General features: G+C 46.3%; 1 protein-coding gene across 1 annotated transcript in view; it reads left to right on the top strand.

Annotated features, from left to right (window-relative positions):
- LOC308358437 (paired immunoglobulin-like receptor B) overlaps window positions 1-16655 on the top strand; it is a gene marked incomplete at both ends in the record, with an annotated part of 92204 nt that overhangs the window by 28564 nt on the left and 46985 nt on the right. The window contains 5 exon segments of the mRNA XM_080828616.1: window positions 8091-8378; window positions 8539-8838; window positions 9062-9343; window positions 9650-9946; window positions 11994-12132. Coding sequence (XP_080684742.1) covers window positions 8091-8378; window positions 8539-8838; window positions 9062-9343; window positions 9650-9946; window positions 11994-12132 — 1306 coding nt within the window.

The raw sequence follows: 16655 nt of genomic DNA, 5'->3' as shown, positions 1-16655 counted from the left end.
TGCCAATTTAATTTTTCTATCATTGTATGTTACAGACCTCTTGTCCTGAGCTGCTTTCAGGATTTTCTCTTTGTCACTGAGACTTGTAAGTTTTACTATTAGATGATGGCATGTTAACCTATTTTTATTGACTTTGAGGGGGTTCTCTGTGCCTTCTGGATTTTGATAGTTGTTCCCTTCACCAAATTAGGGAAATTCTCTGCTATAATTTGCTCCAATATACCTTCTGCCCTTCTCTCTCTTTCTTCTTCTTCTGGGATCCCAATTATTTTAACATTGTTTCATCTTATGCTATCACTTATCTCTCAGATTCTTCCCTTGCGGTACGGTAGTTTTCTCTCTTTTTCTCAGCTTCTTTTTTCTCTATCATTTGGTCTTCTCCATCACTAATTCTCTCTTCTGCCTTATTTATCCTAGCAGTGAGAGCCTCCATTTTTCATTGCACCTCATTAATAGCTTTTTAAATTTCAACTTGGTTAGATTTAAGTTCTTTTATTTCTCCAGAAAGAGTTTTTGTTTCTCCAGAAAGGGATTCTTTAGTATCTTCCATGCTTTTTTCAAGCAGTTAGCACCTTGATAATCATCATTCTGAACTCTAGTTTCTGACATATTACTAATTAATTCGGTCCCTAGCCATTGGTACTGCCTCTTGTTCTTTTTTTGAGATGAGTTTTTCCACTTTGTCATTTTATCTAGAGAAGAATAGATGAATAGGAGAACAAATACTAAAAGGGTAGCAACCACCCCAGAAAAATATACACTAACCAAATCAGAAGAGACCAAAAGCCAGGGGGAGAGAAAGGAGGGGGAAAAAATATATGTGTGTATGTTTGTGTAGACAGGTGAATAGAACAGAGCCACACACTTGATTTTGAGTGTATTTTGGTCTGTAAGAAGAAACTGCTTCCCAGAATTTTAAAGAAAAAAAAGTACACATATACAAAAATAAGGGTAAACACAATGAAGGGATGGAATATGACTGTAAGGATGAAAATTTAAAAAGAGTCTAAAAAAGGAATTGGTAAGATAAGAAATTGGTTGAAAAAAGAAAAAAGAACGAGGAAAGAATGTGATCAGGCTGGAGACTACAACAAAACCATGTGCTAAATTTAGGGTATATTTTGATCTGTTGGAAGAAACTCTATCCCAAAATTGTAAAGAAAGAAAAATCTATGTGTATACAAAAAATAAGATTAGATACAATGAAGGGATAGAACATGACTATAACAATGAAAACTTTTAAAGATTTTTAAAGAGCTCTTATAAGATAAAATAGTTAAAATAGGAAAGAGGAAAAAAATTTTTTTAAATAGAATAAGAAAAAAATAAATTAAAAAAATTTAACTTTGAAAGACTAAAGAACCATGTGGAAAAGCCATGAATTCTATTTTTCTTTCCCCTAGCTTCAGAGTTCCACAGTTCTCATTCATCAGTGAACTTGGTCTTGGCTGGAAGATCTTGCTGATCTTCTGGGGGAGGGGCCTGTTGTGGTGATTCTCAAATGTCTTTGCCTGAGGCGGGGTTGCACTGCCCTTGCCAGCAGCCAGGCTAAGCAATCTCCTTGGGTCCATATTTGGGAGCTTCTGTTCCCTGAACACATTCTGTAGAGCTCTGGGGGATGGGAATGAAAATGGCAGCCTCCCAATCTCTGGCCCAGAGGAGCTGAGAGCCGGGCCTGCTCCTGAGTGCGCCCATGGAGAAAATCTGTCAATCCTTCCCATCTCCCTGGTCTCTGGCTGTGCTCTGAGCTCACCCAGCCTGTGATCAAGCATTTCTATCTCTGGTACGTGGCCCCATGTGGTCTCCAAACTCAGCCGATTCCTGCTACGCACTCCCGTGCCCCTCCTCCCAGAGGAAGGAGGGGTCTCCCTGGATCTGCCACTTGTGGGGTCCCTGCTTAAAGATCATGGTTTAAGGTAACCCCAAGCTGAGAGCCCCTCCTCAGCTCAGTCTCTGCCACTGGCTTCTCCTCTCTGATACCTGGGGGCTCTGCCACAGTCAAACACTGCAGGTCTTTGGGTCTTTTGTCCCTGCGGGTCCTGAGCCACACTGTCCTCGCAAGGTCTCCACCCACCTCCACACCCCATTTAGCCTCTAGAGTGACATCCCTCAATGGAGCAGACTTCTACAAGTTCGGATTTTGTGCTCTGCTGCTCCCCCCCACCCCACGGTCTATCTTCCCGTCACCTCAGATCCACTTCACAGCACGTCCTACCTTGCAGAAAGTGGTCAGTTTTCTGTTTCTAGAATTGCTGCTCTTCTTCTCTTTGATCTCTTATTGAGTTTGTAGGTGTTCAGACTGGTTTAATCGCTATCTAGCTGGATTCCTGGGACCCAATATTTAGATCTCCTACTCCTCCGCCATCTTGCTCCTCCCCTATTTCCTTATACTTTCTAAATAATACCTAAGTATATATAATAGTGATACTGGTTTGGTTATATTAATTTTATATTCTATTAAGAGTACAGATACTCCACCTTTTGGTGCTTTACAGTTGATCTCCTTTGACTTCCTGATAATCATTATATCAATCTCAAAAAAAATGAAACTTACCTCTTTATTTCCAGATTGTGTACCGGTGTTATTTGCAGCAAATGCCTTATGATAATGACAACAAAATAAGATGTTAACATGAATCTAAGTGTTGCTTTAAGAATACATCTTAATTGATAGCCCAAATTATTTAATTATTGTATGTCAAACACAAGCTAAAAATCCATATTTTTATGTATATAACAATACTGACCTGTCTATTTCAGGTCCTTTCTGTGTTACATTCAGGTTTTATTAGGAAAAAGAATTATGCTTTTTTTAATGCAAATTAAGAATAGAACATTTCCAGGGCTTGTACATTTCCTGACTTATTCTTCAAATTTTATAGCCCTAGTGAGATACATTTAAAAGACTTCTTGTTATTAAACATTTGGATATTAACCGACTGAATGATGTCTGTTCTTCATTCATACTTCTTGAATTGTATAAGCTTATTTGACATTTTTGTGGGGAGATTAATCATTAGAATTAATCTACACTTATTTCTTTTTGTTTTTTACATGAAAACAGCTTAAAATAGGTTTACAGGATTATCTAATTTTGTGTTCACCAGTTTCATAAAAAACACTGATTTTCTCTGTTCCTTAAGGGTTTGAGGTGAGAGGGGATGTCTTTGCAGATAAAAATCAAATGAGTGGTGTTCTTCCTTGAAATCTTTTGGCAGTTTCCGGAGTTCTTTGTGACTGACAGACAGAGGTAGAGAGAGATGATGAGGAGGAGGACAGTGATGATGATGATGATGATGATGATAGTGATGATGAGGATGGTGATGATGATGATGGTGGTAATGATGGTGGTGATGGGGACGGTAATGGTGGTGGTGATGGTGATGTTGGTGATGATGATGGTGATGATGAGGATGGGGTGGTGATGAGGATGGTGGTAGTGATGGTGTTGATGGGGATGGTAATGGTGATGATGATGATGGTGATGGTGAGAGTGATGATGAGGATGGTGATGAGGATGGTGGTGATGATGGTGGTAGTGGTGGTGATGGTGATGATGGTGGTGGTGATGATGGTGATGGTGATGGTGATATCCTACCTAGGATACTTCAAATAACTAACACACTTATATGGTATGCATTGAATTCTCTCACTCTCTCTCAATATATTAATATCTATATTAATACCTATTAATTCATATGTACATAAATATGAATATACATCTTCAATACATTTATGGCCAAACTCTCATCCATGAACACTGGGTCCTGAATTGTTGAAAAAAGCAAGTTCTCTCACCCATGAGAGGTAGCTTATGTGCTCAGAATGAACACAGAAATTGAATAGCTCAAGTATTTCTACATTGAGAGACGATTTTACATACTGAATTTCTGAGCTAGGGGACACAGGAAGACTCTGCTCCAATGGGACTCAGAAGCAAAATCTCAATTCATAAAACATGAGGAAACAGAAAAAATCCAATGAGAACAGAGACGATCCTTTGATAGCAGAGAAAGTGTCCATTAGGGACTCTGTATTAGTTTTATCACAAGAAATGCGGCAGGTACAAAAACGCAGAGCCCAGAGGACAAGTTTGAGTCCCATCAGCACCTCATTTCCCCCCATACTTTAATGGTTCTCAGAAGCGACTGATACCATCAGCCCGTCACAAAACAAGGCAGACACCAACACTGGGGAGGAGTGGATGGTATGGGGATGGCATGGATGGTTAAGTGCTGTCAAGGGAAGGCAGGTGTCTTGTGTGGACACCCAGGGCCGGGTGATTTTCATCTGCTCTGACCTCTGTGACCTCTCTACCTTAATTCCTAGCCTTCCACCCCCCAGATTACACAGTGGAGATGCTCATCTGAATGGGAATGGCTGCTGTGATCCTAGTAGTCCTTGGGATTCTCCTCTGTCAGGCTTGGTACAGTGAGAGAAGAGCCCAAGATGCAGCCAGGAGGCAAACACAAGAGAGTACAATGCAACGATCAGAATAGCAGAGCCTGGGAAGTACACCTTGTGTGCCCAGAAGTTTCTGGAAGAGCATGTGGGGTATGTGCCTTGTGAACTGTCTGCAGGTCATTGTGAGGAGGGAGAAGAATCATGGCTCCCAGTGCAGAGACAATGTATGCCCTCTTCTGCCCTTAAATTATGGACTCCCCTTCCCAACCACTGGTGAGTTGTCTTCACTGGCTCTCATCTTCCCCCAAGCAGCTGACACCCGCATGGCAGACTTCAGTCCACATCTCCATACACTGCCATGCTCTGGTTCCAATTTCAGTTAACACATTTTCCCATTTTCCTCCCTTGCAATCACCATACACCTTGAGGGACATGAAGGGGTCTCCAACTCTCATTTCAAGTAATGGAGGCTGTCTGAATGAATCATAAATTGGCATCAAAAGATGCAGCCTGAAAGGGATAAATCCAGGAGATGCCCCCACACCCTCCGTGCATCCTTCACTTCCACCAGATGGTCTGTCTGTGCTGCCTCTGAGATACCTGAGTACAAAATGTTGACTCGTGGTGTTGGCCAGTATCTTTGGTGTAACTCCTCCCTTTGTAGGCAACTTCAGCGTCCCACCGTGATATGCCCGATGACAAGGAACGTGCAGAACTGATGAAACAAAACAGTGCAAGTCAACCTAGAACCCATCAATGCCACTCTGATAGCCCTAAAATGAACCCAGGTTTCCTTGCATTTTATGTGGAATCATTACTTCTATTTCTTTTGGCCCAGTTTGGACTGAGGGTCCAGGACTCCAGATGAGATGTGAATAGTTACGGTGTGCTATCAGTCGTGGGAGGGACAGGAGCACACAGGCCCATGAAACTGAGAGATTCCAGATCCTTAAAAACTTGAACCCAGAAGCACTGTGTCACCAAGAAATTCCACTTCTGGGCATAAGTTGTACTTCTGCAAGATAGACAGTCCTGGAGATCCCAATACAACCCCACGCCTAGAGCAAACAAGAGGGACCTGACAAATCTGTAAAGAGGGTAGATCTCGTGTGAAGCTCTCTTATTACCACAATGAAAAGCAGACATGAAGGAGAATTGTATCCATGTAACTGAGGAGACACTATGCCAGTGAGTTCATAGAAGGACTCACCAGGGACAAAACGTGGTGGCAATCAAATGTCCACCAGCTGACGATGGATTAACAAGCATTAACAGCATCCAGCTGTGGTTTGCACAGAGTGTGGAGACAGAATCTAGAAGAGCTAATGCCTGGGGGGACAAGAGGCCATGCGGAGGCAGGAATGACTCGGGTTTTGCTGGAGAGAAGGTAGTGCTGACCCAGAAACAGAGAACGTGATAGAGAGATAGTGTGTGAAGAAAACAAACACAAACCCAAGTCCAGAGCCAAGTGGTGGTTCCCTCTGTGAGTCAGTTGAGTCTAGAAACATGTTTCCCAGCCTTCTCTGGAGTCACCCATCCTGGATAGCCCCAACGGCTCCTCCGGTCAAATAAACACACGATGACGTCTCCACAAGGTCTTTCCCTGAGCCGTCCTTCCATCAACCTGTCCACACCACAGTCAGGATCAGTGGAAGACTGGAGACGTCCTGTTGGAGCCACCCCATCAGCCTTCCTCTCTTGCTTCTCCTCCAGGCCCTGACTCACTGAAGAACTGTCTTACTCTCATGGCTCCTTACCTACTTATCACTGCCCCTCCCCTGCATGAAACCTGCCCACCTGTCTCTACCTTACTGCAGTGAGACCCAGTCTCTACACCGGACCCTTCATGGGCTGACAACCAGACTGAGCTACCCTCTCCAGCCCCAGCAGGGCCTGCTATTCCCCACAAGCAAGCTCATCCCAGTTCACCACCTCCCCTCTACACACACACACACACACACACACACACACACACACACACACAGAGTCATAACCACATGCGTGTCTTCTGAAGATGTGAAGGCGGAGATGATCTCAACAGAGCAGATTCCTTCCAAACATTCTAGGCCACAAAAACAAAAAAAGAACCATCGCTGACTCATCTTACCAACTGTGACTGTATTTGTGTTCCTGGGATTCTATGAGAGGCTCACAAGAAACCACAAACACCACTTAGAATGCCGGTCAGCTCATCAGGCAGGCAGCCGTTGAAGATGAAGGTGTCATCTCTGCTGAGTACCATACCCTCCTCCTGCCGAGCACGGCCTCCCTAGTGGTGATCTCTTCACAGCAGCATCTGTTCACACGTTACCTTGCTGATGATTTTCCTGCTCCTGAAGGTAAAATCCAGAACACCTTCGGGGCAGTAAGAGCCTGTGTGGGAGCCTGTTCCCCATTCCCTGAGGAAGCAGTTCCAGGAGAGTTCAGCACCTTGGGCAAGGATGACACCACTCAGAGCATTTGTGCTCGTCCCACCTTGTGTTGGACTCTCCATCCCAGAGGGTCCCCACCACCTGTGACTAAGCTTGCAAGATGTCCACCTGGCTCTGAGCCTCTCTGTCCTTGGTTTCTCTCCTCCTCTATGGTGTACCAAAACTATGGGCTGATTTCCCTTTGTCAAGGGTTTGTATTGTCTGCTGTCACTGTCACACTGTCAGTCACTGTCACAGCCCCATGCATCCAGGGAAGGAACGAGACTGTCCCCTCACCAATGAGTCCCCAGTGCCTGGAACCATGACCGGATGTGGCCACTGCTCACTAAACAGGGGCTGACTGCCAGTGTGGTGGGAGGAAGGATGAAAATTTGCATTGTTAGAAGTTCAGGAAAGGGAAGTGTCTCAGCCCAGGTCACGCAGCCTCTATGTGAGGTGGGGCAGAAGTGGAACTGAAATGGGGCTGATTCCCAGGCCCTGCCCTACCTCCCCCAACCTCGAGTGCTGGAACCAGTGTTGCTTGCTTGACTTGGGCTTGCTGGGGAGGGAACCAAGAGAGTGGTGTCTAGGGAGACTCAGTCTTGTCTAAAGGTCCCAGGACTCACTGCCCTCAGGCCACCCTTCAGGGAGAGCAGAGAGAAGCCCTGGTGGGGGCTCTTCCCCTTCCGGTGAGGCCATCCATCCGGGACCCATGACCAGGAACAAAGGGAGTGGGTTGTACCACACCCCGTGCATCTGTCTATCCAGCACACGCTGAGAACTTTAGAAGCTGTCCGCACTGCTAGGGACCATGGCGGGCAGCACCAGGACCCCGCCCCTCATTGCTCTTCTCTGCCTTGGTAAGCTTTCTGGAAAAGAGGAGATTTGGGGTCACCCTCCTCGGTTCCTGGTCCCTGGAAGACCTCATGACTGGGGAGGATCAGTAGGGGCAGAACTTCTGGGGGGAGGTGAGTGCTCAGACCCAGATGTGACTGCAGCACCCAGGGGCCCAGAACAGGACTGGAGCAGCTACATGTGGGTGTAGGAGGCACTCACAGGAACTCTCTTCCAGGGCTCTGTTGGGGCCTGTGGGACCAGCAACAGACAGGTAAGTCTTCGCCAGATCTCCTATCTCCACTAACAACCCCATAAGCAGCCGGGGGGCATAGAGGGTCAGAGCTGATAGTGATTCATGTGGGAGGGACCTTGGGGTGATAGGTGGGAAGCTGAAAGGAGAAGGGCCCCCTTGCAACTCCCCATCTGATTCCTTTCCAGGGACCCTCCCCAAACCCTCCATCTGGGCTGACCCTAGCCCCATGGTCACCAAGGGGATCCGTGTGACCATCTGGTGTCAGGCGTCTCTGCAGGCTGACAGCTACTATCTGTATAAAGACAGGGTCTCTGAGCCCTTGGAGACTTTGGAGACCTCATGGGATTCCAGCAACAAGGCCAGTTTCTCAATTACATCCATGAGCTTACATGATGTAGGGCGATACCAGTGTGCATATCAGAGCGGGGAGAGCTGGTCACAGCTGAGTGACCTCCTGCCCCTGGTGATGACAGGTGAGGGCAGGAGCTGGTCCCCTTGCCCTGGGCCCCTCTTCCAGGCAGAAGAGAATGGAATGTGGCTTCAGGGGGACCCCTTGCACAGCCCACAGTACATGGGGTCCATGGGGTCCGTGGGGTGATGGACACTGTAACCAGCTCCCTCTTTCTCCCTCAGGAAAGTATGACGCACCCTCCCTCTCAGCCAACCCAGGCCCTGTGGTGGCCTTGGGAGGGAATGTGTCCCTCTCCTGTAGCTCATCTTGGCCACGGTGGTCATTCCATCTGCTGAAGGAGCGGGGGGCTGATGTGCCCCAAAACCTGGAACGGAAGTTCCGTCGTGAGAGGCGGAAGGGGCTTTTCCATGTGAGTCCTGTGAACACCTCCCATGCGGGGACCTACAGATGCTACGTTTCTCCCGAGTCATACCCGTATGTGTGGTCACAGCCCAGTGACCCTCTGCACCTTCAGGTCACAGGTGAGGGGGCCCCTGCTTCACCCCATCTACCTCCTGGACCCAGATGACTGACCTAAGCTATATGCCCAGTGGAACCCTGGGGTTAATGGGGGTGAGTGACACTGCCATTCTGGGGCTAGAACCACAGGTGGGAGAACTTGGGAGGGGCCCATGAGAGCCTTACTGCAGGCCCTGGTCCAATGTAGGGAGTGGGTCCCCAGTACCACTGTCCCCTGCTGTCCAGGTGTCTACAGGGCGCCCTCCCTCTCAGCCCAGCCAGGCTCCCTGGTGCAGTATGGGGACAGCCTGACCCTCCAGTGTCGCTCAGAGAAGGGCTTTGACAGATTTGCTCTGACCAAGGATGAGGAGCTCAGAGCTCCCCAGCATCTAGAAGGGCAACCCAGCCCCAACTTCTCCCTGGGCCATGTGAACCACACCCACGGGGGCCGGTACCGATGCTACTGTGGGCACAAGCTTTCGTCCACCTGGTCAGCCCCCAGTGCCCCTCTGGGCATCCGGATCACAGGTGAGGGCCCCCCTGACCCATGTCCTAACTGCTTGCTCAGGGCCTGGGACCACGGTTGCCCCTGGGTGATGGGGTCCAAGCCGAGGGCTAGGAGCACAGTCTGATGTGGGGATGTGATCTAGAGACAGGGACTGAGAAAGGGACAGAGAGGGCCATGGAGATAAAGGACACCCACTCAGGGAGACGGGAGGTGCTTAGAGGGGTCCTACACAGAGTCCTTGGAGAGAGGATGGTGGCCCCCCAACCTAGGGTCAAGGGCACATGGGGAGGTGGCTCTTTACATGTCACGACCTTCCTCTCCCCCAGGAATATATAAGAAACCATCTCTCTCGGCCCAGCTGGGAGCTTCAGTGTCCCGGGGAGAGAACGTGACCCTGCAGTGTCGCTCAGAGATGTGGTTTGATACCTTCCACCTATCCAAGGAGGGGTCCCTCGCTCCTCCCCTGGTCCTTCGTCTGCAGGACACAGCAATACCTTATCAGGTCCACTTTACACTGAGTCCCGTGACTTCAGACCTGCAGGGGACTTACCAGTGCTACGGCTCACACAGCACATCCCCCTACCTGTTGTCACAGCCCAGTGACCCCCTCGAGCTCCTCTCAGGTGAGGAGCCCATACCCCTTGTCCATTGAGGGCTGTCATGCTTGAGTCACAGTCCTGTCCCTGAAGAGCTCTGGGCTGGGAGGGGAAGGAGGGAACAACAAGGAGCTCAGCCACTGGGTTACCCCTCTTTATGGGGAATGAAAAGACGGAGAGTGCCATGCCCTCTCCATGTCTTACCCCGACCAAAGGGACAGAGGCAGAACTAGGTGAGTGCAGGGAGGAGACAAAAGAGTATAAAAGACAAGCTGTGACAAGGAGCTGTAGGGCTGAGTGGGACAGAAGACCCAGCACAGCCCCACAGCACCCCCTTCCTCCAAGAAGCATTTGGAGTCTTCACTCCCGCACCCCACAGACAATCTTCATGTCTGCTGGGAACAGAGCCCTCTTGGCCTAGAGCATACACAACCTCTCCAGTCCTGGGCTGAACTAAGTTGATCCTCTGCACTTCATATATTTACAGAGGGGTTGTTCCCACCGGACCTGGAAGTTGGGGTTGGGGGGGATTTAAAGAGAGCAGTCCTGTGTCTCCAGCAATATTGAGATCATGGGGGCGCACTGTGTGTTAGTGGGAGAGGAAAAGCCTGAGGAAGCCCAGGTCAGGTGCAGAGAAGACCTGGCTGTCTCTGTCCGTGGTGCTGCTATGTAGAAAGTCAGACTATCACAGCACCTGTGGAACCAGGCCCACCGTAGGTAGAGCACAGTAAAGGGTGACTCTCATCTTCAGGTCGGGGGGCTGGGGAGTCCCTGGAAGCCACAGCTCGAGCTGAGCTGGATCAGACAATCATGACTGAGACACTGACAAAATTCCATTCATATCTGAGACTTTGTTCTCCCAGTTACCAAAGGTTGAATCCTACCCTGGATTTCAAAAGACTAAAGCAGATTGGAAAATTGGTACCAGGGAGTTCTCTGGGAGATGTTTCAGGAATTCCTCTTTCTTGGGTCTTCTGTACTCTGAACGTGCCCTTTCTCCATCAGTAACTCTTGGCATGATGTGAAAGGAAAGAGAGAAAGGCTGAATTTCTGCCCAGTTTCCATGAGCACCAAGGTGTCAGCCAGATCAGGCCATCCTCCAAAACATCTTCCATAAGAATTCATGTCTAGCGTTCCCTCCCCAGTCCTAGAGTTACCTGGTATTCCTTGATACCCCGAGACAGATCTCTTTATGTTCGTCCATGTGCCCATCTCAGTGCCCATCTTCTTTTATCTTTGATCAGGTGGTTTGTTGTGTTTTTTTCTGCCTGTTTCTATCTGCCTTCAAATCTAGACAACACATTGAGTGAATGATTAGCTGTGATGTGAATTATGGAAATCCTTGCTCATAAAAAATGCCTGATGTGTGCTATATAATCCAATATTTATTTTTATTAAGTTCAATTAGCCAACATAAAAGTACATTATTAGTATTTGGTGTAATGGTCAATGTTCATTCGTTGTGGATAACAGCCAGTGTTCGTCAGATCACATGTTATTTTCAAAAAAGCACACATGTATAGATAAAGATGGAAAGTTATATAGAAATATATAATCCCAACACTTGTATAGATAAAGATGGAAAGTGATGTAGAAATATATAATCCCAACTCAGGGACCAGAAGGAGCTGGCTGATGTGCAGGAATGAAAAGGTGGACCCTGCTTTTCACTCCTCCATGTTCCTGGTCCTCAGGATAAAAATGAAGCTTCCCATGTTTATTATTGTCTCCTAATTAGATGGAGGGGGACACCCTAGAGACGTTCAACTTAAGTGACTGAGACAGTATTAGCAAGTTTCAGGGACTCCCTGGAGGGCAGAAAAGAGATTACTTAACTATTTCTATGTCTCCCCAACCACAGGCTCTGTGTTTGCCTCTCAGGTGTAGCTGGTGCCCTCAGAGAACCAGAAAACAAGTCAGCCTCCAGAATGGATGAATAAGGAGAAATTCTGAGTTATGTGAGGGGCTCACAGGGACACATCCTGTCAATAAATGCAGGAAGGTGGACATGTAGGATGCCAGGGTCATGTCAAAATGCTCTGACCACCACAATCTCTTTGTCCATGATCTCTAGGGTCAAACAGCCAAGATTACACAGTGGAGAATCTCATCCGGTTGGGGATCTCTGCCCTGATCCTGACAGTTCTCGGGGTGCTGCTCTTTCAAGCTCGGCACCGTCAGAGAAGACCCCAAGATGCAGCTGGGACATACACGTGAGAGCAAGAAGATGGACAGTGAGGTAGAACTTTGAAAATGGAATTGATGATACCAAGAGTTTTTGGAAAAATATCTGTGCATAAGTTGAGGAAACATTCTACTGAGAATATTCTGGGTGTTAACATGGTTTGGGGGCAGGAAAATGTCTGGGTCGGTGCTATAGCGGCTCTTCAGCAATTAAACTATGGTAATTTCTCTCCCCAGCACTTCTCCTTCCTGGCTTTTCCTTGACACTTTCTGGACTGGCTTCCTTCTTTCCTCAACCCTATAATGTGAGGCAAATCCCCCACAGTAGCTCTGGGTCCACCCTGTAAGGACCTATTTAGCCAGAGCGACTCCATCTTGGTTAAAAGCCATTTTGTTGTTTGTGCAGTAAAACTGAAACTGACCCTGCCCCCTTCCCCCCAGAGAAACTTACTCAGAAGCAAGTCTGGGAAACCAGTAAAATGTGGTCAGCTAGCTCCTAATAACAGAGACAAAATACAAGGCCAGGTCTGCCAGTTCTTGATAACAGAGCCCAGAATACAAGGATGAGTCGGGCCAGGTGGAGACATCCAATCAGTAAGAAACACACATACTTTTTCCCCAACCACCAAAGAATGTAAACCCCACCATTTGGGCGCCAACCTTGAGCACCAATTCTGACCAGAGTAATAGGTTAGGTCAAACAGCTACTATAGGGTAAATTGTAATTCAATTGGCCACCTGCGTGTGACCTAACATGACTACAATCTCATTGGCCTCCTATGTGTGGCCAGACTTTTGCTCTATAAAAGGTAGTCTGTAAGATGGGGAGGGGTCGCCCTCTTCGGAGGCGGCCCTGACCGGTCAGTCAGTCAATTCTTGAGCCTATAAACTGGATGTGATCACTCTCTTCAGAGACGGCCCTGGCCGGTCAGTCTGACTTCTAATGCTTAGCATAGAATAGAGCTTTGCATAACTTTCATCTTGTTTCAGTCTTGTTCCCCTGACCAATCAGTCTGATTTCTAATACTTGGCATAAAATAAAGCTTTGAATAACTTTCACTTTGTCTCAGTCTTGTTTTGTTTAATAATGGACCTAACATTGGGGGCTCATCTGGGATTAAACGACGAGAACTGAGCCAGCATCAGAATTTCTGGAAAAGCCTCCGGAGGTAAGATCCTGTCTGTCTGTCTGTCTGGTTGCGGAGCTCCAGGGGTATGGCCCACCGGGGAGAAACTGGTCGCAGTATTGCTCCCCAGGGCTGGAGTGGATGCGGGGATGCCCCATCCCTCCACTGGTGGATTGCCAGGGGGTTAGAGTCCCCCTAGGCTGTCACAGGGGGTTCAAGTCCCCTGCTGTTCAGGGAGTTAGAGTCCCCCAGAGCGGTTACCATGGGGTTCGAATCCCCCACCATTTCAGGGGATTGGAGTCCCCCTAAGCAGTCACCAGGGGGTTCATAGTCCCCCAAGGCAGCCAGGGGGTTCAAGTCCCCCTAGGCAGTCAGACGCCTTGTTTTTGTTGTCAGTTGTGCTGTTTGTTAAATGTATGGGAATTTTGTCTGTTGTGCTGGTTGTTAAGTTTATGGGGATTCGTGGAAGAGGCATCCCTTACCCCTGCCTGGAGGACAAGGTCCTCTCTGTGAGGAGAGCCGGTTGCCGTTGCAGTCGGATTCTCCCTTAACTTCCTTTCAGTTCTGTCTTCGTGGCCATGCCGGATCATCTGTCTTTGTGAGTATGTTCTTGTTAATTGTTGTGGGTGTGTTTGTCTTGTTATGGACTGGGGACATGATGGGACAGACACAGAGGACCCCTCTGTCTCTGATGATAGACCACTTCTCGGATGTTAGGGAAAGAACTCATAACCTAAGCACAGATGTATGAAAGGGAAAGTTTCAGACTTTCTGCATTTCTGAATGGCCATCCTTTAATGTTGGATGACCCCGGGAGGGCCGCTGGGTCTGTGATTGTCTTTGTCTTGTCTTTTTATTGTCTGTTGTGTTGTTTATTGTGTTTGAAGAAATGGGGCAAGCAGAGAGTAAGGGGACTCTGACTTTCACCTCTCCATTCCTCCTAATAGATGTAAGGCTTCTCCCTCACTCATTTCTTGTGTTAATGGCTATAACTGGAGCCAACTGGGGTTGGTTTAACTCGAGACAGAGACCATAAGGAATATTTCCAAGCAGCTGCTGAAACTACCTTTGTTTTGGGGAAATTCCCTGTCTTCTCTGGCCCGATATGGACTGCCTAACCCCTCACCCTTGCTGGCGGGAAAGCATGGCGTCTGTTTCTCTGTTGAAGCTGATGAGCTCTAAAACTGGAAATTCTTTCTCTGCCTTCTGGCAGCACTTTGTTCTTCTGTCTCCCCCTTCTGTTTCTGCACCAGCTTGGGTGCGGCCTGCATGACTGGCCTCTAGACCATCCTTGGTGCTTCCTGCACCAGGGCTCCTTCTCTGTCAAGGAGCAAAAAGAGCACCCCCTGGACCTAACACTCCCCACTCCAGAACTTCCCACCTGGGTCTCAGGTAAACATTCGAAGTGGAGTGGGTCCAGGTGGAACGTAAATCTGTATTTAAACTAAGTTAAGTTTATTGGTTTAATTAAGATAGATATGTCTTTGAAGTTACAGCAGTAAATGTGAAGCTTTTATTCAATCAAGGTTTACTGAAGATCAAATAAGCTCATGTTATTTGCTAAAATCTGTTGGCAAAGAGATGACTGAATAGATGGTTAATTGTCTGTCTCAAAGTTTTAATGGGTAATTGTTAGAGTAACTTTCAAAGTATTTGGTAACCTGAAAGTTTAAAGTTTTGGTTAGATGACAAATGGAATTAAATTATGAACATCTAGGTCTCAACCAAATGGGATAAAATGCTAAAGCATTAATTGCTGGATATAGGTTTGTGCTTTTGACTTCTTACTGCAAAGAAACTAAGAATATTTAAATCTGTTGGTAAACATGTTTTGTACTTAACTGATCCATAATTTTCCATCTAAAGAATTCTGTTGTAACTGTTCACAATTGGTTTATATTTAGTCTTCACTAGAGATTAAGATGTTTCTAAGAGTACAAAATTCTGCTACCTGTAAGGCTGATGGAAATGAGGAAAGCAATCCTGTATGTAGGAAAGTAGGAGAAATGTAAGAAAGATTTTAAAAATGAGAATGCATTTTGTTAAAAGTAAGAGAAGGTAATTTTGTCCTAAATGAAATGGTTGTTTGGAAGAAAATGGCTTGGGACAAAACCTTAATGCAAAAGCAAGTTGTAGAAGGTTTGTGAAAGGAAATCTTCAGAAAAAGAATTTTAGGTATGGTCAGGATGGACTGAGATTAACTGTACACACAAAAAAGAAGGCCTAAGAGAGTGAGTAGTTTTGTCTTTAAAAAAAAGTCTGGTTGCACCAGAACATGAAAGGAGATAAACTTGAGGTTATATAGTAAGTCATAGAAGGTTTGGGGGAAGTGACTTTTATTTGCCTTGGTTTATGGGTTTGAAAGGAAACAATGAAATATGTTAAAAATTTGACCACATTAGATCAGTTTTGGTGGATTTATTCACAAAAAGGGAAAAAGACTAATGAATCTTTTCCTATAAAATGTTTCTGTTCAAATGGGGCATAGTACTTAAGAAAGGAAGACTAAAGCCCTGAGTCATGGCAAATCTATATTGATGATCCACTCAAGTACAAAGTTTTCCTAGATTAATTAATCTACTGTTAAAAAGAAAATATAAATAGTTTTCTCTTTGCCTGCCCAGAGAAAACCCAGTTTCTATGTTTTGTTTTATTCTCTTATAAAATAAATTTTGCCTTAAAGAAAATTCATATAAAGAACTTTCAGGACTAATACAGGTATATGATATATTAAAAATCCTGGGACTAAAATGGGTAGGAATTTCCAGGAGTAAAAGCTACATTCAAACTAAACCAGAATTAGTAACATGGAAGGATCTGTAACTTAGAGAAACGGAAAAATATTCAGTTGTAAACAAATCAAAGCATTCAACTTTTCTCTCTATCTGAACCCTCTAAAACTCAAAAGGTCTCAGCAAGTATTCTTTCCTCCATGGTAACCAGTCATTTGCATAAGTTCAGTAAGAATCTGTTCTCCTTGTAACAGGACAGCATTGGAAACACCGGTTATTTCGCCAAGGCTTTGACTGGAATATCATATTTGAAAAAGGCTCAGACATGACCAGACAGCTTAAAGGAACTAAGGTTGACTTTATAAAACCTGGAGCTGTAAAGCCCTTTGAAACTGTTGGCCTGACACCTTGCTTACAGAGTTCCCAGCAGCCTCACCAGGGGAGTAAAGAATGTCACTTCCTTGCGGGATACTTTGGGAACCTCAGGAAGAGGAATTCGCCCAAATCGACAGGTATTGCAGGCATGTCTGATGGCAAGTATGTGGCTTGGCTTCTGGCCCGGAGAGGCTATTAAAATTCAACCTAGAGATTCCTTATAAAAATTCCAGCAAGGCAGATTCTAAAAGTCTATATGATCACTCACTGTTCTTGCTGAGCTTATGTAAATAATTAGGCCAAGTTTATTAAAACTGG

The sequence above is a fragment of the Martes martes genome (genome assembly GCF_963455335.1).
Source record: "Martes martes genome assembly, chromosome: 17".
In the NCBI taxonomy this organism is placed as follows: Eukaryota; Metazoa; Chordata; class Mammalia; order Carnivora; family Mustelidae; genus Martes; species Martes martes.
Note: the sequence above shows the minus strand (reverse complement) of the source record. Positions and strands in the feature narration are given on the sequence as shown.